Below are 22564 nucleotides of genomic sequence, written 5' to 3' on the forward strand. Positions count from 1 at the left end.
TGCTAGATTTAATATCAGCCCTGAAGTTAAAAGATCTCATGGCAATAATGCCTTATATTCCTCCAGTTCTTCATGGTGTTTACCAAAAACTAAAATCCACAGAAGCAATGGACAGTGAAGATCCTCCAGAAGACATATGAAGTTGTCTTTATGTAGATCATATGTAACCCTGTGAACATGATTTACACTGAGGCAAAAGTATTTAAGCCTTGTTCAAAGTATTTGATGTGCTAGATTAATTTTTCCACATGGGTATACTACAACAATATACCATACACGTTCATAATAAATGGTATTTATATTGAAATTCATATTTTTCCTTTTGAATAATTTACCTAACAATATGTTCAGAAAAAAAATACCCTTTGTTATACAAATTATGACTCAACGCAATGCTTTAGAAAACATTTTTCCATTTCTTGTCAAAGTGGCATAGCTCCCTCTCTCACTAGACCCCTCAATTGTTTAACAACAAGTTGTTCTTGGTCACTCAATGTCTGAAATGGTGTTGCCAACAAGAAATCCACTTTGTTCATAGCGAATAAAAGCCACCACAACGCTACACTACAACACGCGGGATCGAACGAACGCGACGCCACGGAAGTAGCCCCGAATCTACAACATCCAAACCCATTGCACCCCTCCCTTCGCTCTCTCTGCTAGCACGTGACCTTCACTGTCGCGTGTAGCGTAGACCACGCCTTCCTCTGCGACGAGCCCCGAGATGATAACTGACATCAATGCCGCTAGGAGCGCTGTCGTATCCATTGCTGCTGACGATGAACTTACGTCGGTAAAAATCGCCTTTTAAAAGATTGTGTGATAGTTATGTATTATGGTGATTGAAAATTACGTCAATACGTCCGTTTTTCTTTAGGAGCTAAACTCCGGAAGCCACAAGGGACGAGACGCCACTGGTAGTTTCTGCTGTCTGCTTGGCTCGGCTGTTTTCGAGAAACCGAAAAGCTCGGAAAAGCAGAGCTTTTATTAGTAGTTTGGGGACCGTATCTTCACCAGCTTCTACACTTCGCCGTATGATACTTCAGGAGCGTTAAATGAAAAAAAAAAAATAGTGGAAACTTATGTGCTGGTACGTTCTGACATGAATAGTTTGAAATGTTTGAAGTCCATGAGGAAATATAAATGTCTACCAGCACAGGTATAAATTGGCGGTGGCAAGGGGCCACTTGTCCCACCACCACCAAAATTTTCAGGTTTATGAAACTTTACGAGTTAATGGTAATTTTGTTAACCTCCTGGAACTTGAGGAGCAAAGTAACGAGTATTTTTTTAAATATTTTTCAAATGTAACAGTTATTTATTAAAATAGTCGTGAATGATATTTTTATGGGTTTGAAAACTTTTTGATTCTGCCGCCGAGAAGAAGCTCCAAGTTCTCTTCTACCTCCCACTTCCTGCCATGGGACCTATCCTAAGCTACGCCTATGTCTATGAGAGTTACAAAAAATCATTAGGATATCGTGAAATTAGACATTTTCATCGGACATCAAGAGTTCTCCTGTATCAATGTAGGAATTTGCACAGTCGTGACCGTGGCAATATCCACATGTCAATACACGTCAAGCCAAGTTTTCAGCAGGAGCATCCTCTCGTGCAACACAACTATTTTCCCTTCACTTTGTAGTTGCAGCATTCTACATGAAACAAGCTGTGTGGTAGCGGTGGTTCAACGGTTGTTGCCCGGTAAAGATTATCTCTTTAAGTATCCTCCCTCATATTACTGGATCTAACTTGCTAGTTAATAAATATTTATGCTGTTATACTTGTATGTATTCGGATAAACTATGGTAACGAATTGTTCTGGGTGATGAAGATGAAACTTTTGAGGACATTAGAACCTGTGCATTCCATAGGAATGTGCAGAAAATTTAAAATAACATTACGGCAGAGCGGAGGGCCTAGATCTTGCAGCAAATTACTAATTAGACGGCCGTGTCCAATGAGAAGCCGATCTAGTATTATCCTTCCTCTACCGGAAGGACGATATGAGGAACGATATGCATCAATGATGGGTGTGACAGTGTGGAGCTTGTTCCCATTACCCCATCTTGCCAAATCTCAAGGAGAAAAGAACGGAACACACTCTGAGGGTCCCTGGCCGATGCAAAGTGGAAAGCAGTTCGCTGTCTCCATCAGCAGACTTGGCAGCACCAGCAGCTGTTTCATTGCATTTAATGTTCACACTTACAGAGAAGGGCGCTAACCGTCTAAAAATTCACTGCACTGTAGGGTGTCCGGAAAAGAGTGGTTCCAGACTCTGGAGCACACTGAAAGAATCCGAATAAGTGAGGACTCTCTGCAAAGTGTGAACGTCAGCAAAGTACAGCGCCTTTAGTATTGCACAGATTTCTGCCATGTAGATGGAAAAAGCGGAATGTTAAGCGAAGCTGTAACTGTGCGAGTTCACAACAAGGCACAATCCACTGATTCAACCGATATTGACCCATCCGTGTAAAAAAAAAAACAGTAAAATTGGGGTATGGTAATCAAAGCTCTAAAAAAACATAGGTTCCCCTGCCTTTTGGAGAGCAGTTAAAGATAGGTTAATGGGAGATGCAGGCAATTCCAAGGAGGAGAGCGACTGAAAAAGTGGAGGGACGTCAGGCAGACCGCTTTCAACACCAAGTGCTGAGATCATCTGCATGAACACAGAGTGGCCTTGTGGCACGAGGATGTAGGCGGTAGACAGTCAACCTCTCTCGTCAGAGACTGTGCTAAGACGGATGAGATGGCATCGAGTGCAGATGGTGGCAATAATGAAGAATAGGTAGTCTTTGTAGAAATAACGAGGACTCCGATACCTCCATATACAAGTAGACGATTGGACCGGTACGGAATGCACCGGAACACAGATGAATACCAGCACGATGAATAACTTTGAGGGTGCAATGTTGAGAAAAATGGGCAGAGGAATGCACAACACATCCACAATCGAGCTTCGACCTAATGAGAGGACAATAAAGTCGAAATAGAACAATGCGATCAGTACCCCAAGATGTGTAACTTAACACGTCGAGAAGGTTGAAACTCGTAGACAAGAGCACTTCAGCTGGCAGAGATTCCCAGGGGCCGAAATCCACCGAAGGCTTACATCACAATATTGGAGAAGTGCTAACCACGACAAAGTATGTTCGAATGGATTGAGAAGTTCGAAAACAGTCGGACAAGTGCTAAGCACGAAGGAGCAGCAGAATGGTCATTCACAGTACTGACGATAACATTGAGCAAATCTTTGCAATGATTCTGATCCACTACCGATGAAGTGGCAAGTCATCTGCACGCAGAGGTGTGGCGTGCATGTAGCCGGTGTTACCGCAGGTAACAGCAAAATGTAAAGAATTAAAAAGTTGTTTCAATAAAATGACAACATTGTTAAATACGTTAATGAACACCGTTGCCGTCGACGTCGAGTAGACATTGCCTAGGACATTTTTTCTGCAGCCGACAAAAGCGAAGAGCCGTTCCGCTAACCTGAACAGGCAACAAGGGAGAAGACGGCGCCAATGCAGGGAAAGAGCGGGGAAGGACTCTGGGGCATAGTGTGCTATGGGGTTATTCATATGCCTGTTAAGGGGCCCTGTTGCCGTTCAGACCTACCGGAGCAGCCAGTGTTGTCACATCGGATTGGCAGAAAAGAGCTAAATCCCTCCTAAAATAGGAATACAATTTCTGTGAAGCAACTAGAGGTAGACTGCAAAGCCAAAGCTGGATTGAACTACAACTGAGACCAGTTAGATAATAGACGAGAATATAGTTCCTTGGTGTGATTCGTGATTTGGACAAACCTTGCTCCAAAATACTAAGTTGGCAACAGTAGTACGTACAGCTGGGCTTCCCTTCTACAAAGCAGCAGAGTTCTGTCGTCTGCTCAGTGCTCACCACACAAACGTCAAACTGACCCGAGAAAAGTGTGGTTCTTCTTCTTCCCCTTCGCAGCCCATTGCAAAGAAACAGATACAGATGAAGACAAGGGTCTAAATACCACTATTCATTGGATTTTCGTGGTAGTTCTTTCTATGAGTGTTTGTGGCTAAATCACTGTGCTGATTGCAAAACAAGAACGAAATGAGCAAATATCTAGCTCGAAGACATGTTTTCTTTACCGAAATGGGGGGGGGGGGTGTAATAACGTCTAGCAGGCATAATTGACGTACTGATAGCAGGTAATACTTTTTAAAAAGTCACGCCACGCCACTGTCTGTACGACACATTGTCCTCTACATTGTGATGAAAGTTTTCGGTAGATTTCGGTCCCTGATACACCTTCAGACCACAAAAGAGAGATTACTGATCACTGTTCTTCTTTGGTACTATAACTGGAGGGTGATGCGGCCATTTTTACCCTGTAAACAATACAAGAAAGGAAACAATTTTTCTGAAGCTCAAAATACACTAAATCAATGACATATGCACGCTATGTTGACATACCCGTGCACAAAATACTGGCCTAAAGAAAATTACGGCAAGAGTGTAGATAAATAATGACCGACCTTCGTATGTAGAATGATTCCCCCAAAACTTCCATCATTTGGCATTTTGGATTGCGTTGTCCTAACATTGGGGAGCATTCTTTTAAAAAGTATTTTCTGCAGTATTTAATTCCGGGTTGTAGCAAAATTTGAGTGGTAACTGTTCTTCTTGGGTATAAATGGAAGATGGTGAGGTCATTTTTACACTGTAAACACAACGCCAAAAGAAAAAAAAATAATTGTTAATGTCAAATATATACTATATACTACCTTAGTGACAATGAAGTTCGACCAGTCACAAATATAGGAGTGCGTTGTGAAAGAAGGAGAACACATGCATATGCTGAACATATTTTATTCAGCAGGCTACATGGAACAAAGGAAAACATAAATTTCCGCTGCAACGCAGCAATGTATGGTGTCCACACAAAATAAAACATTTTCGTCCATCTACACGTGACATTGAAGTTCGACCACTGTTAGAGGGGATCCTGTTTACCATGGTGTGACGCCGCTCCGCCGGCGAATAACTGTGGCAATGCGTCGGGGCATGCTGCGGACGAGTCGTTCAAGGTATTCCACATCGATGCGGTGCCATTCCTCCTGCAGGCAGGCGATAAGAGCAGCCACTGTCGTGGGTCCCCTCTGTTGCACACGTCACATTCTCAATGGGCGAGAGGTCGGAACTCGATGGTGGCCATGGCAGAGTTCGCACGTGATGGCGAGTCAACCATTCTCTTGTCAGCCGCGCTGTATGAGGCCTGGCATTGTCATGTTGAAAGATGAGACGCCGCCTGCGGAACAGGTGCCTTCGCACTGTGGGAAGATGCCGCTCCAGTAGGCATTTACGATGCCCTCACAGACGTGTAGTGGGCCAACCCCAGATGCCGTCATGCCATCCCCATACCATCACTGACGCAGGTTTCTGTACCCGACGTGCATAACATTTTGCTTCATTCTGTTCCTCCTTCCGACAAATGACTGTTTTCCGTATATTCCCGTACACAACATTGAAAATGGATTTGTTCGTCCACAAAACCCTGTTCCACTGCCGAAATGTCCATCCCCGGTACATTCGTGCCCACCGTAGTCGATTGCCTTTGTTCAACATGGAAAGGAAGGGTTTACGTTTCGCCTTGTACACTCGGTAACCGCATCGCTGTAGGTAACGGCGAATGGTTCTGGTTGACACTTCAATGTGAAAGCGTTCTCGAGTTCACAGTCGTAATTCGGCCACAGAAACATGATTGTTGGTCTGGATATAGCGCCTAAATATCCGTAGGTCACGCACGCTCAGCAGGCGTTTTCGACAGGGGGCCTTACCTGGCTCTGTAGTACCCGTATTTTGGTGGTGTTTGATGATGCAGTGGACGGTTGACTTGGGTAAGTTCAGTTGGCGCCCTATTTCCCGTTCACTGAGTCCATCCATTTGCAATTCCACCACTCTTCTCCTCACGGTGTTGTCAATAGGTTTGCCCCTGGCCATGGTGATGATGCACTGCGGTTCCTCGGTGCACAGCACGCGCTTATATACGGCGGACTCCCTTATAGTGTCTGTGACGTCATGCTTCCGTCGAATGCGCCACTATCTGGAATTTTCCCGTATGGGTCTGGTGCCTGGTCGAAGTTCAATGTCACGCGTATAGTTCCCCGTTTTCGTTCTTTACGTGACCTTGGGTGCAACATGCTGGGATCACGATTCTTGCCTGCTCACACGCCTCCTCTTACACACATGCGTCACTTCTGCGGGTCACCCATTCCACCGCCTATGCCTCTGTGCATTTAATCACGTATTCCTTTCTGGTCGAACTTCATTGTCACCAAGGTTGTAAATCGCAAGTGAACACTTCATTGACAATCCCGTGCAGAAATCAGTATGGCCAACCTAAAGATTACAACAAAAGTGTAGATACTTATTGACCGACCCTCGTATGTACACTTCTGTTCACAAAAAGTGGCACACTCGTTTGAGTTGGTCCAGCTTCGTGGCCGGAAGTACAGCCAAAGTAAGTGTTCGGAAAGCAGCAGTGTTGCTTACTATCAATCAAATTAACCATATGCAGGGAATTTTGGGTCTCTCAGATTCAAAGAAAAGGGCTAACCAAAAGATTGCAGCGTTAAATATTAATGAACTGGAATTTCCACGTCTACAATCAAAGTAATGTAAATGTGAAATATTCCTGAAATTTATTTTACAAAGAAACGCGTTTTTGACGTTCGTGACGAAGTAGTTATCACAATTCGTTAGAATGCGAGGGCCCCGGGTTCGAATTTGGCCTGAGCATGGGTGTTTCTTTTTCAGTCTCTCTTCATCGTCGCGAGTAGCCGAAAATGGAAGAAAAGAAACAGTAAATAACGAAAAGTGCTGTTGCAATTCTTGAAAATGATGTAAAAAAATATATTTCGGAAATTCGCGATTAAAATTACCACCTGAGCGCTAGTGTCGCTTCCAATATGGCCGCTCTATGTAGGATAAATCTTTGTTTACATTCAGCAGTAGTACGAAACAGCAGCATGTTGTCATGGCTGGTATGGTAAAAATGTTTAAATTACACGATATTTTTAAATATTGCGAATGCGATGTGAATTCCAGGAACTATAACGAAGGTGAAGCTGTGATGAGAACGAAGCATTTAATTATGATAGGCAAAAATATCACGGAAAACGCAGACGAAACTAATACATACGCACTGGTTGTTCAAAGTTGTGCTGCATCATCTGCACCTCATGTTGGAATTGGGATACTCGAAAATTATTTGAAAATTAAGATTGACCTATACTTGAAAAGCTTGGACAGGAGAAAATTGCGAACATATCGTTGCAGTTCTTTCTCGATAATATTCACGATTTTATGACCAGGCTATCCTCACTAAAAAAGGACATCGTACTGAATGAAACAGCAACATTAGCATCAGTGGCTGCTCATGGTGAACCAAAGTGGAGGGGCGATAGCTCACAAATTTGCTCTACTTGTAATGTGAGTTTAAATCATGAATTTCGTATAACAGCCAACTCGATAAGAAATTGATATGTTCGTGTTTACCGAATATCATATTCTGCACGTTTGCACATACTATAATAAATTAATAGTTATTTAACAGTAATGCGAAGAAGATGGAAGAAGAAATATAATTTTCTAACCGGTCGTAGCATTTTTTAACTTAACAGAGATGAAAATTCAAAAGAGATATTCATTTTGGTACTACTTTACTATACCGGAGGCACCTATCAATGATTTATTCGCAATTTTTTACATTGCTTTAGGTGAAATAATGAATTTCTAACGAAAATAATGTCTATTTCTTAACATTAACGCGTACTTACTGTTGTTCCTTATTTCCAACAAACCATCCACAGGTAGCCCCAAAAACCATTGACGTTAGCCCAAAAATTCACGATAGCCCCACGAACCATCACGGGGACGAGGTATGCCTATTAAGTTATGTTAGGCCTGTTAGGTTCAATTTCGTTCAATTTAGAATATACGGACAATACGAGAGCGTATTGTGCTCTCGAGGAGAAAGCAAATGGCGCCAGCAACAATAGCGCGTCGGAATAGATTTTCGTAGAAAACCACATGCATTCGCATTAAAATGGATCAAAACTACATTCCCGAACATCAACAACGCTACAGAAAATGATTTGCGTAAGTACTTTCTCCTGTAAATTTGAAGAAATCCGTCTCCGGTATAGTAAAGTGTTACCTTAATTTTTACACAACTTGATAAGCATGCACAATGACGAATATTTACGTGAATTGATCGTGAAAATTTATAGTAAAAAAGTTACACAGAAAAAAATTCCTGTCCATGACTAATTGATATGTGAAATAGGGCACCAAAATAAATATCTCCCTGGAAAGGTGATATCTGCGTTACCAGAAGCTCTACAGTAAAAACTTCAAACTTACCAGAAATCTTTTTCAGACATGCTTCTAAATGAAATTCATCCTTCTGTTCAACGCGAAATTTGCGAGTGAACTCACGACCTCCCTTCTTGCACACTTGTTCTAGAATCAAATTCGGCTTAGATTTTTTATGTTTATTTTTCATCCAGACTTCTGGTAGAAACACTTCGCACCAACAATTTCTCCACACTGTTCATCGCGACAAATGCACAACTACAGCACACAACTATCGAAAAAGCTTCACTTTTCCATGGAAAACGAAGAAACAAGTGTCAACTATCGTCTTCCGATCCGGTCGTTTTATTGCTTCGGGGTTGCCAGACAATTTTGCCAAATTTTAAGAAATTTGTAGTTTACAGGTTCCTCTATCGGGTCTTGGTGAGTTTAGATGACTAGTTTCTAATTTATTTAACATCCGCCTTCAAAAGAAATTGGAGAACTTTCTCACATTATCAGGATTTTTTCAAACGTGCTAATCAAAACATGTAATCAAATCTACATGATGTACTCCACATCATTGTAATCCAAATGTACTTTCCACTAAACTCAGAAAAAATACAACGCATATATGCGATAATTTCGCGGGTAAGACTCTAGTTTACGTCCTTTTCCTAAGGAATACGTGTCATATGTCGCTAATAGGTTGGCTCATCCGGCGGACGACTTTCGTCCCTTCCAGCGCATTACGTCATCTGGTGAGCAAATGTCGCAGCCAGCGGGTAGAAAACACATAGCAGGGGTTCATTTTCATTGAATGAAGTCTTCCGGGGAAGGTTTAAAACCTTATTTACTGCTTAAAAGGACCGCTATTTCTTTGTGCAGAAAATCAGTAAAAGTAGGAATGAATAGAGCGTAGGGGAGGACCATACGGAAGAAAACCTGTAGCTAATTTAGTCGCCTTTTCCTCTGTACCTCAAATTAACACATGTTGCATTGATCTTTGTAAGTGTTAATATTTTCGTATTTTCACCATGGCTGTTGCTTTTTTCTTTTACATTTCGCAAAGGCAAGTAACAGAAATGCTTTACCCGGTATTCGAACTTTCGTAACTTGCTAGACACTACTTGCGTTTACTAAATGATATATTGTCTGATGATACGTAAATTTAAAATGAAGCCTACATATTTAAATTCATAAAATGTAACGTGTTAAAACACATTCTAAGATCCTTCAGTGTAATTGTACTAATTTCTGTTAGTTTAATATATCCATATCAGTGGTTGTGAAAAATAGTAAAAAATAAGTTAAATACAGTAGCCTACATAGAGAGGTAGTCACGGTAGTCATCCAAGAGATACAGTTCGTCGGGTGGAAAAATAATCAATGAAATAACAAAAACCTAAATTGAATATTTTCTTTAATGGAAAAATGAAGAATATTAATATAAAATTTTATATTGTGCAGTTTTTTCTTTCTTGTATGTAAATGATATTTCCAAAACGCCAAATGTTTAGTTACATTATTTCTAATGTAAGTTTTTACTGCATTTTTTTTAGTTCAACACAAATTTTATAAAATACACAAACAACATTATAGTACCACACGTACAAGCACAAGGGCTGACGTAATCCTTCTTAACATAGAATCAAACCCATAAGAACAGTGGCGCAGGAACGGGGAGTGGGGAACATTGTACTTCCCTAAATCGAAGATTCTAGTTGTACTGTACCACTTGTACCGCCCCTCTCAGATACAAGATGCTACTGTTAATAGAACCTAGTATTTTCTAATTGCTCAATGCAAAAAGTGTGAATTGTAAACATTATTTTTCTTAGCCTACCACAGGAATTCAAACCGTTGTAAACTTATTCTACATGTACTACATTGTGCTTGCTACTAATTAGTTCATTGATCTGTGTTTGGATTTTTTTTAAAATTCATGAACATTATTTAAAATGTGTGTGGTTCGATGGAATGAGCTAAAGTTTACTTTCAGAAAATCACGCTGCAGACGAATTCCCTTCGTATAAGGGACTACATGTTTTGTAAACAAGTGATCGCGTCGATTCGAAAATATAAATCTGCATCAGAAGAGTATATGACTGACCTCCTTTCATTTTGAATTTTTCAAATGGAATTTTCCGAAACGAAATACTTCCACAATTCCTGCCTGGTCTTGTTCTCGAGACGCGGCACGACAGACCAATTTCGGGGGTACAATGTACCTCACCGATTATTTTTATAACTTTGTCAGAGGGTGTTCGGAAAACTGTACTTTAACCCATGGCCGTAGGCAGGAAAAATTTTCGGGGATGGTTCATTCATAATTGTTCTCATGGGCGTCACCAGAAATTTGAATAGTATAAATAATAACAATAATTGTACTAATAATTAAAATTTCATAATAATGAAAATTTTATTCCATAATAATACTACTAATAATTATTATTATATTAATGTTATATCCTTGAGGGGGCTTACTCAATCCAGAAGATGAGTGAATATCCAGCACAAGTTTTTTTTTCAATTTTTTTTATTTTTTTTCATACAGTGTGTACTGAAATACACAATTATTATACTTCGTCATTAAATTCTAGATACCTTCAAGAAAAAGCTTTAAAAGTTAGATAGAAATTTTAGTCATAAAGATTTTGTTGTTTGACTTGAAAATTAAATGTTCGGAATTTTGAAAAGTGTGGAACCAGTTATTCCTTTTAAAAACTTAGCCTGGTGCATGGATTGCAACCTCAATCGCGAACGTAATACGTTACGAAACCGGAGATCCTAGGTTTGAACTCCTATCAAGGGGGATTTTCGACTTTATCGGACAGGAAACTTAAAAGCTGGAAAGGGAATTTTGGGACAATCATAAGGGAATCTTCAGTCTATATTCCTTGTGACGCAGGAGCAACACTGGAAAGATGACAGCAGAAGTGATAATGGAGGGGTCGCGGGTGGGCTACGATTCTGAGAATAAATCCTGTTTCACTCAAGTTTCAGAATTCCAAATGTATGAAAATTCTAGCTCGATCATTTCAACATTGTCTCCTTGTATTTTTGTGATGCTTCGAAGAAAAAAAATTGAAAATTTGTTACAGATTTTGGTTTCTGAACTTCCATTAATCCAACATGTCGGAAGTTTCGGGGGGGGGGGTTTGAACCCTAGAAACCCCCCTCTGAATGCGGCCATGCTTTAACCTACATATATTATTAAGAGATTTTTAAAAAATAGAGATGGTATTGAGACAAGAAAAGTATCAAATTTGGAGACGAGACTGAAATAAATCTGCAAAATCAAAACGAGACGATACTTGATGTCTGCGACGATCTCGTTCGAAACTTTGGTATCACATTTCAAGAATGTACTTAAAACAAATTGAAATTAGTGTCTCTTATTCAGATATACAAAGCGTATATCTTGTTCATATTCCAAATAAGTCGGACCTCCCCGATGGCGCAGTTGTAGCGTCGTCACCTTGTAATCAAGTGGTCCCGGGTTCGATACCCGGTGGAGGCACATAATGGTTCGGATCCCACTTTAAACTGTAGGTCCAGTCCCGATTAGCCTTTCTGTTCATAAAGTGGACTTAAAACATCATATCAATCAATCAATCCAAATAAGTCGTTTATTTTGTTCATTGTAATAACTAACTAACTAACTCTCTAGCCTTCTTAAACCCGAAGGTTTATGGCTGCAGCAACACAGGCCTTCCATCTTTCCCTATCTTGAGCAAGATCTATATACTATATAGATCTATATATTTGTTCATTGTAATTGAAAAGTTAATCCATTACTGACAATTGCGAACCTGTGCTGCCTGGTTTTATCAATTCAGGATAAAATGGTTCGCAGCGACGAACAAAATGTAAAGCAGGAAAACGTTATTAAGAAAAGTTTTTGCTTTAATGACATATATACGTTGTGAAAGTTTGAGTGGTGATACATTTATCTCATCTCGATATCATTCCTAGTTGAAATGGATCAGCGATATTTCATAGACATTAAAACAGGGTGCGATTTGTGATTTTATCAGAAGGGGAGGATTTACCTATGAAATAGATATGCTTAGAATTGGTAATAAATTGCTTAAAATCTAATTTTGATATTGAATGCAACACAAACACAACACCATTTCAAGTTAAATTCTAAAGTCAAACTGTAAGAAAATTACATTATTCAGTTCAATGCACGATGATTTGCCAGTTGGCTTTTCAAAGACACTGTAATGGTTATGACTTGATTCATTTTGTTGCAAATTTTTCTGCATTACAACAATACACTGCGAGTCTACAAGTATTGAAAGAAAAAGCAGGTTTAAAACTTCTAAATGATTTCTGTAATCAGTTAAGGTAAAGTTCATGGCACTGACACCGCTTTCACAGTCAGCTGTAGATATTGGTACAATTTGGATTTGATTCACAAGGTCTTCGAGTGAGGTGGGAATGTGTATTGAATTTTCTTTGTAGATGCGAAAATCTTGCTTTCGCTTACATTAAAGTTCAGTTTTTTATATAAACGAGGAATTAACATGTCAGCATAAAACACACGTATGTATCCAGTGTATACGACTATATCCGAAAATAAACTTAGCTTTTCAAACTGGTTCTTCATATTGTCCACCAACCATTGAAAAAAAAATATTTCGAGTGTATGGTTTTCTTCTAACATTGCTTGCTGTGAGATATGAAGGATTTCGGTTTAGCATATGCAATGATAGTACTTTCAGCGTTTGAAGAGCATCCTAAGATACAGCTAATTACATTACAAATAATTACTAGTCAAATGTTTTACAAATACTTCAAAGTTAGATCTCTTGCGAGTTGATCGGGAATCATCTTGATTCAGCATTTTTTTAAAAAAGGCAACACAACGCTATAGCTTTCAACAAACGTTTAAAAAGTGCTATTAAGACACGTCAAAGTTTTCGTATTTGATAGAAAAGTACTTGTAAAACACCTTTTAAAAGTCTGACTAAAGGGCACTGCATACGGTACATATCTGCCATAAATTAGTTTAATGATATTTTTATATGAACTCAACTGAAGTGGAATTCTATAAGTACGATATATTTAAAAATATGATTTTCATATGCAGTGGGTGGGAAATGATTATTCCTGATATGGAATGAATCAAGTTAGAGGAGGGAGAATGCTCGTAACCTCATTTAAATAGCAATGCATTTAAAGGAATACATGTAGCTTTGCTTGCAATTTTCATATTACAAACTAATGATTTTCCATCCCATTAAATTCAAAATGAGGTCAGAATAAGCTCCAGAACTTTATATGTTTTGGAATTGTTATCTGGTCTTGAAACCTGTTTTTTGAAATAGTCATAAATTTTAAAAAGTAAATAATATAAATAAATAAATAAATAAAAGCTATTTAGGCAAATTTTGCATTAAAAACTCTATATTCGTGTCTAAAATGGAATTCCCCATGCTCTACATTTTAACATGTATCTGTGAAGCACACACGCTGCTACAAAGCGAAATCCACTGTTTTCGTACATTTTCATCTCTCGGAAATCTAAAATACCTAACAGCTCCACCTTTAGTCTTACGGTTGTAGTTATTGCATCCGAACACAGCACAAGCCATTTTGAAGAAAACTCTCAGTAAAGAAAGAAACGTCTATTTGTTAGCGAGAGACGAAGATTCACTGCCAGATGTAGCGGGCGAAATCTCGAGTTGCTCACCAGTTGACTTCACAGCGGCCTCGGGGAACCCCCGGCGATGCGCATGAGCCTACCATGTCTCTTAGTATCATGTCGCTAATGGAACCTAACCTAACCTCGTAGGCATACCTCGTTCCCGTGAATGGTTAGTGACAGAAAGTGTAAAAAGAAAAACTTAATTACCCTACGGATGCCGGAGCGCCGGCTGTCTGCTAGCACGGTTTTGTAAACGGGCAAGAAGGAGTGCGCAAGAAAGACGTAAACTAGAGTCTAGCCATTTCGCGAGTAACAAGAATCTATAGCCAACATCCGTGGCTAGCATAATGCATTACAAAGCCAGGACTCCTGGGTTCGAATCCCGGCATGTGTTCTTTGTGAGTTCCCCTCCATCAATTTCATTATATCATCACTCATCCTCATCGTTGTGATTACCGAAAAGTAGCAGAAAGCGACGGTAAATAACAAAAATCTAGCAAAAGTCTGTACTTTTTCAGTTGCCAATATTTTCTTTCCTCATTGGAAATTGCGTTATTTATTGCTCTACTCTTATGTCATAAGTGAATAAGATTATGGAATACAGAATTATTTTTTTCAACGGTTGGTAATTTTCTTTCTTATGTTAACTTCATTGCTTCTGGCAAGTCTTCATTGTTTACCGTTCTCCGGAGAGAGGGCCAGTTTCGCCTAAGGGGTGGGTTTCGGACGACAAACCCTCCGTCCTCCCAGCCACAGATCCCGCGCGTGTTATTCCGCCAGTTCCTCGTCTCTTACCCCTCGCGGCCGCGCCTGAGAATGCTCTACGTCTCGTAAGGTGGGAGTAACGGCGCCCCGCCAGATTTCTCTCCAAGTTCCGTATTCCCCCGCACGGTGGCGTGGAAACTTCGCAATTGTCGAAGAAGAATGAATACAGAACCGACTAACCAACGATCTACAAGCAATGAAATATTTGCAATTCAGACAATGTAATAGGTAATACATAAATGTTAATGTAAGGTTTGTTCACTTGTGGTTACACACGGCAGTGCGGCGTCCGTATCGTCCTTATGAGCGGCCGCCCCTGATTAGCATGTCCATTTTTATTTTCTGGTTACATTTGACATTAATCCATTCTAAAACTATTTTCATCTTCCCTCGACTTGCACCTGTTCCAAATTTCACACATACATAATACACGGATGCATTGGGTAAGACCATGCCCGTGGTAAGACGCTTCATGACTTTTCGAAAAAGAAAAAAGTTTTGTTTATAAAGTACAATTTAAAATTTTACTTTCATGGCAATATAATATTTATCTCTCGAAAAATAAAGTGAGCAGACTCGTGCATTCTTCGTAATTTCCTTGCCGAATTACAGTGTCATTCTCCATGCCAGAATCTTCTGTCAATCAATTACGTTTTCCCCGATCTATTTACAAATTTCATTTTGTTGATTCCACAGGGTGGAAACACATGATAAATTTTCATTTGTCCTGACCCATAAAACGATTTAGAGCACAAAAAAACCTGAACAGTAGATTCGCATATTCCCCATGCTTTAAACAGACTTCAACACAACGTATCCTACTTAGACTAGTTCCTGAAAGTCCCACCAGATGGCATATCGGTTAATTTTAATCGCGAATAATGTTATCCTAGTCCAGGAGAAGGCTTGAGGAATAAATAAACTCCTTCCCATACACTTTGGCAAACAGAATCGCAAAGTTGGCACTGAATATGCGATGGGAAATCCTAAAGGAAGAAGAGTTGATGTCACAGCCAGGGGGGCACATGAGAGGAGGTACCCCCCCATCAGTCATCCAGGCTATTAAAAATAAGTCAATGGTTGTCCACTCCAACACCTTAGCTTGTGGCCATGTCGGTTAAAGGCCAGCTTTCTAAGCTGAAATCCTAGGTTCGAATCCCTGTGGCTCCAAAATATTTTTTCTTACCAAATGGGTGCTACATAATGTATTTTATTCTCTTCACACTAATTGCAGCCTGAAACTTTGTTATTGTTTGCGTGCCAATAAGAAAATATGTATTAAAACTATTACTTGTTCTAAGAACGTGACTGTTGCTCCAGACTACTTGAAATTGAGATTTTTTAGTTGCTGCTAAGGGATTTGTGTCCTACATTTTAAATTAAAGTCCAACTTTTCCATTATAGTGATCTGGTAACCCTATTTATGTTTGAAGTTATTATGTTTGTGCAATGCCCGCATAATAATTTATATAAATTACTGACTAAAATGAAATTATATGTATTAAATATATGAGTTTACGTTGACATTGATCTCCCTCCTTCCTTCTGGTTGTTCATGTATGATACCATATCAAACTTTTCTCGCAGTGAAAAAGTCCTGAAGGTACAACTCTTATGATCCTCTGTGCATGACTTCTTGTTCATTGTAAAGATTTGAAATCCTTCTTTCATTTCAGATCAGGTGCTTGGCAGACTTGTTATTGGTTCCTTCATGTTTGCTAGAGGAAGTGGACTAGATCACTGGAAAGAAATGCTAGCAAAACCTCGGGAAAATATTCAACGATGGCACATGCTGACAGAGTGACGTTTCTTTACATGTATCATCCCTCACATCCTGCCTCAGACGTGTGCCTCCAAATGATACGAGGACCATTTCAAGACAAATAACTGCTGAAAAGGTTAATCTTGGGCTTTGACTGCTAAATGTTCAATGTTTCTCAGAAATAAAAAGTGGGAGGAGGCGTTTAAAAATGATTGAAGGATCCAGTGTTCACTTTGTTAATTACTAGCATATAGAAGTTTTTATTATTCTCTATTAATATTATGAATTTCAGAGTTGTTCAATCAAGCTAATCAATGATGGGATAATGCACAATTTTCATAATTATTACTAACATGCTACTTAGTGTTTGTGTATAATTTAATGCAAAATGAAAAAAAAAGTCATTAAAAGTATCAAAATCCTGTGACATCTAATCTACCTTTTCTCTATTTCTCTTTCGCTCATGAATATACTCAGGTTGAACCCCTCCTCTCTCTCTCCCCCCTCAGAATAGAAAGAGCATGATGGCCGCGGTGGCTCAGTCGGTAACGCGTCTGACTACCATGCTCAAGGTCCCGGGTTCGATCCCCGGCCGGTTCAAATCCGGGAACTTTTCTAACGGTGGAAGCGGCCCCGGCGCCTACCCAGCGTCGAATAACATGGGTACCTGGGGGAAACCCTGGGGGGTAAAGGCGGTCAGGGGCGTGATGCTGATCACATCACCCCCACTCACGACCGGATCAAGAAAGTGTGGGGCGTTACCCCCACACCCCCTATATGCCTTCATGGCGTGGTGCTATGCACAGGGGAACACTTTTTATGATGAAGAAAAACAAAAAAAGAAGAGAGAGTAGGAAGGGGAGGGGAAGAGATAAGTAATATAAAGAAAGAAAGAGAGAGAGAGATTGGGAGGAGGGAAGATACTTCTCCCCCCCCCACACACACACACTCGCTCACTCTTTTTTTCTAAAACAAAAAAAGTACAATTTTCAGTAAACAAACTTGCAAAAATATTCTCATTGAAATCAAAACATTTTCCATATAAAACATATAAGTAATTTCAGGAGCAACCAACCAGTTTAAATTAAATTAAACATAAGAAATTAATATGAGATAGTAATTTCTCCGATTGTGAAATACATATGTATGAAAATCCTTCAATCATTTCCTTGTGCAATGTTATCTCCTACTTCTCTACATTTGCACGTGCTTTACTCCAGTCTAAACCAAAATATACTATTTTGGGAACAAAAGTGTGTAATTGAATGGGATAGCTTTACACAGAAGGTTGGCATTAGGACATCTATTTATAATATGTGAGAAAATTCAATGTTGGAAGTCTTAGACTGTAATATATTATGTTATTTACTTTATATGTATTTTTCTAATATCACATATTATCTCTTGTAATCCATCCAGCATGTATTCTTTTGCAATCACGAGTAACCAAATATTTGAAGGACCACTTTACTTGTAAGTTAAATGAGATGTTTCTAAAATATTTATTCTCGTTAATCTGCAAATGCTTGCACAGGTGAAATCTAACATTCCTGAATTTATTCATATCTTTATTGTTGTTAAGGGTATGGAAGTGATATGCTAGCAATCCCTTCTAGCACAGCTTTTAATCAAAACAAGCATTCCTAGTCGAAACAAGCCTGTTTGTTGTAGTATTAAATTCCTAGGAGCCGAAGAAAAAGTGGGCAGGTGCTATTTAAAAGCACAGATCCTACATGCTTAGTTCCACCGCTGGAAACAGCATTGGCAGGAGAACACTGCTTGTTCTGTTTGTGTGTCATGCTTGGCAGACGCAGTGTTGCTACATGAAGAAAAATATTCTATGGTGAAGGGAAATCCAGGTCCAATTTTTGGTGAAAAGAAATTTTGTGAAAAATGTCGAAATTGCTGGAAAATTTGAACTTGTAGGAATCCTATTTTTGTTTAACTTGCATGTCTGTAACATGTTTTATTTCTATTACATCTAATTCATCTAAACAGGGACATATCATAAATATACATGATGAATAAAAATTGTTGCAGTAAACCAGGTCAAATTTTCAGGATAAGCCACAGCTACAGGCACTAGTGATCCTAGGTTATAGAAACTCAGCAGTTTACTGTAAGCACATGATTATCTGTGCTGTAAGTCAACTGTTAATTTTAGACATCAAGGGGAAGTGAGAAAAGACGGATCAAAATTTCTGTCCCCTTTACACCAGTCATGGTCTGTAGTCAGAACTCAATTGAAGTCAAGAAGGAGAATGGATATTTTTTCTTTTGTGCAAATAAGATAGTTAATTAAACTCAAAGTGTCAATGAAACCTATATCATTTGATACAGTCTTCAAAGCTATGTAATTTAACACAGATGCTTTGCCCACCTTAAAGTGCATTTAACAATGTCATTAATGTTGACATTTATTTTAAGTGGTTTCCCATCCGAAAGCCTGCAAAATTTTCCTGAAATATCGTCGCACCAATACCAAAACCACAAACGTGCAAATTTTGACTTTTTCCTGTAAAGCCTATATTTTTCCAGGATCTTGAATATTGAAATGCTTATATCTCAAAAATAAGATTTAGCACAATTGTGGTTTTGGCATTGTGTAGCGATATCAAAAGTAAAAACATTTACGTAAAAATTATTTTCCTTAATCACCTGTACCTCAGACTTTACAAATGCAATGAGATGAAGAAAATGTTTGTAAACTTGTCTTACCAAACCTTCACTGCCTCAGGCAACTGCCTTGACAATTCTGTGTTTCCTCCAATCTTAAGAACTGAACTTTTTTATGTATATATGATGCTATAACATTAAGTTTCCTTCGATTATAATGGAAGGGGTTTCAAAATATCATGAAAAATACATCGTTTGATGTGCTGATATGTGTGTTTTGTAGAACTATCATTTTAATCACTTGTGTCTTTGTTATATACAATTAAGAATTTCTGTATATTTGCTGTCAAAAAAATAGCATGCCAACTTTGAAGGAAAATTGAAGAATCCAATCCACAAATTGCCAGAATGGTTGATAAATTTTCAAAATACTAAAATGTTGAAAAAGGGCTTGAATGGTTTTTTTCACCTTTTTAATTTATATATGTAATCAAATAATTGCAATATTTTTTTTCTTAGAAAAAGAAACTTTGTCTTTACATTACTTTACAAAAGCAGGTTATATGTTTACATCTTTATAATCATTTTAAGCAGTAATGAAATGACAAAATGTTGCCCTTATCATAGTAATCTCTCATTGGTAAAATTATCATCAATTGCACCAATAAGTTGATACAACGATATACATATTACAGCCAATACCAATTGAAGGGCTCGGGTGTAAACCATGGTAAGTGACATTTTGGTCATTTTTGAGTTACAAAGTAAAACGTGCCATCCTTCAATTTTCGAGTGAAATTGAGTGGTCAGAAGTTGCATTGCTACTGTGGCTAGCTAAAAAATTTGAAAATGGTAGTTGTAGAGGTAGCGAAGCTACAAAATTCCTGTAGTTGTAGCGAAAATTTGCTAAAGCTGCATTTTTTCTCAGCATTTGGAGGTAAATTTTGAATGTGGCAACAGCATCAGAAAAATCGACAATAACCCTTACTTTTGCAAGAGGTTCATGAAGACAGTCTATTACATGGAAATACGGATTATCTAGATTATAAATATCTTGATATTGTAGACTATAGACATCTGCATAATTTATTTCATTACTATCTGAATAATTCAAATATCCAGATAACTAACTGACATATATGAATATATTCCAGCTAACAGCTATGTTTTTTTAGCTGCATCGCTATTTTGTGGAGAAACATGCGTCGTTTGCTGCACCACTGAATAAAAGTGACTCGTTTGTGTCACCCCCGGAACAAATCCTGTGGATATCCATGTTGTAAGAGACACCAAAATGTCATCAATTACTGTGTAAAACACAACTTGCAGTGCAAAAATGAGCAATCGATTTTACAATACACTGACAAAGCAATAGTGCCAGCAATAAATGGCTCAGTACAATAACAGCATTGATCTTTGTCAGTATAGGGTATAGGATCTCACCAGCAAGGAATTATTGTTACAAGAATGATAAGAGTATCTGCAATTACAATTATTTTCGCGATAATATTTGTTCACAAACTTTCAAATTGCAATACGTTTAGAACACTCGGGTTTACATGACAGTTTCCTCAATATATTTTATCATATTGTAAATGGTATGTACGAGTTATTGACAAAGGACAATTTTCTTTAGTTAATATACAGTTTTCAAATGTATGTATTTTTCCTAGTTTTGCATCACTTTTTTGCAACTTTTGCTAATTATGACAATGAGGATAAATGGTTTATTTAGTTATTCTCTTATCAAATAGTGACTTTCTGCCACTTTTGGCTAATTGTGAGAATGAGGAAGAATGATGAATGATCAGCAGTGTGGGGAATGGAGGAGCATTCATAGATAAGCTGATCAGGACTGGATCTGAACCACTATGTGCCTCAGCCAGGTATCAAACCTGGGGCCCTTTGATTAAGCACCCCACGTACTTTTCATCCAAAATGCTGCCTTCATATCAATCTATTAAGAAATGAAATATTTATCCTCAAGAAAAATATGTTATGTGAACATACATACGTAATCCTACAAATTTTATTTGTGTATAGTTGTAATCATTAATTTGGATAACACCCTAATTGCAATATTCATATATCAAATTTGAATTGATATGCCACTTGCATAGGTACGTATTCTCAAACACTAGTAAAAATAAGTAACTGAAGTAACACTGCTACCAAAATTATCGAATGATGGGAATCATGATAATAAATAATATATTTTCCAGCAAGTACAACTATCATACTAGGAGCTTCATTTTAATATCCATATGGTAGTTTTAAGTTTTTTATGCCGAAGTAGTGCCAAAAGTAGTGAGTAATGAACAGAGTAGCGTAGCAAGCTACTTTTTGGTAAATGTAGCTGTAGCTGTAGCAAAGCTTGCAGCTCTAGCAAAGTTACTTTTAAAATGTAGCATTCTGATTACTGGAAATTGCCATGTCATACAATTTGCATTGGATGCAGTGATGCCTTCTGAAATTCGTAAACACAAAAATAAAAACAATTTATCTACAGTATAGCTTCTAATAACCTTTTTTCTTAATGAACTCAGAAATGACCAAAATGTCACTTACAATGTTTTACACCAGAGCCTCGTTGTTAAATAAAATCGACATGAACAATGTAGTCTTATTATACTTGTAAATGTTTATAATTTCCAACAATCACTGTTCCTCTAGGTGCCATTGAAATAACTAAGACATTTCAGTGAAACCACGTAAAACCGTAGAAAGCAAGAGAAAGAGTGGGTGGGTGTGGTGCCACATACATGTTCAAAGATTTTTGAAGGGCACGGTAAAAAAGAAAGTTGATCGTTTTCATTGTTTGTTTTTTTATGTTGAATAAGGTTTGATGCTAATGTTTAATGACGACCTAAGATATAATACATATGGTTGAGTACCACATAGTAAATTAGAAAATACTTTTTGCTATCCTCATAATGTAGAAATTTTGGATTGGATTGGATTGATTTGGTGCTTTAAGTTCACTTTATGCACAGTAAGGCTAATCGGGACTGGACCTACAGTTTAAAGTGGGATCCGAACCAGTATGTGCCTCCACCGGGAATAATGTAGAAGTTAATGTACCACATATTCAAACGAGGAACTCTTCATTTACATATTCTTATAATATGTTGTATGTATGTAAAGAAATGTTAATGTGTAAACTTAACTCAATTCAGCAATGTAAAACTCATATGCCCACTTATAACTAATAATAATAATACTGATTTGAATTTGTCCTAATGTCATCCTGTTTCTGTGGTGAATGTGAGCATGTTTGTATTTGTTTATTTGCTTGTCCTGATGAGCACAATGAAATCAGGAAGACCATCAAGGTGTTTTATGAACTATTATTGGAAAAGATAGATCAAAACATTAAAGGTGATATTAAGCTGTATATTTTGAGATGATAGTTGTATATTTATTCACAGAAG

At 38.2% G+C, this 22564-nt stretch overlaps 1 protein-coding gene across 1 annotated transcript in view; it reads left to right on the plus strand.

The window, feature by feature from the left end:
• LOC146003441 (synaptotagmin-15-like) overlaps nt 1-16981 on the plus strand; it is a 311110-nt gene extending 294129 nt beyond the window's left edge. The window contains exon 7 of the mRNA XM_083141723.1: nt 16432-16981. Within this exon, the coding sequence (XP_082997849.1) occupies nt 16432-16559 (128 nt within the window). The 3' untranslated portion in view covers nt 16560-16981. The remainder of the gene's footprint in view (nt 1-16431) is intronic.
• Nucleotides 16982-22564: the final 5583 nt, after the last annotated feature.

This window comes from Lepisma saccharinum, chromosome 20, assembly GCF_977018435.1.
Source record: "Lepisma saccharinum chromosome 20, izLepSacc3.1, whole genome shotgun sequence".
In the NCBI taxonomy this organism is placed as follows: domain Eukaryota; kingdom Metazoa; phylum Arthropoda; class Insecta; order Zygentoma; family Lepismatidae; genus Lepisma; species Lepisma saccharinum.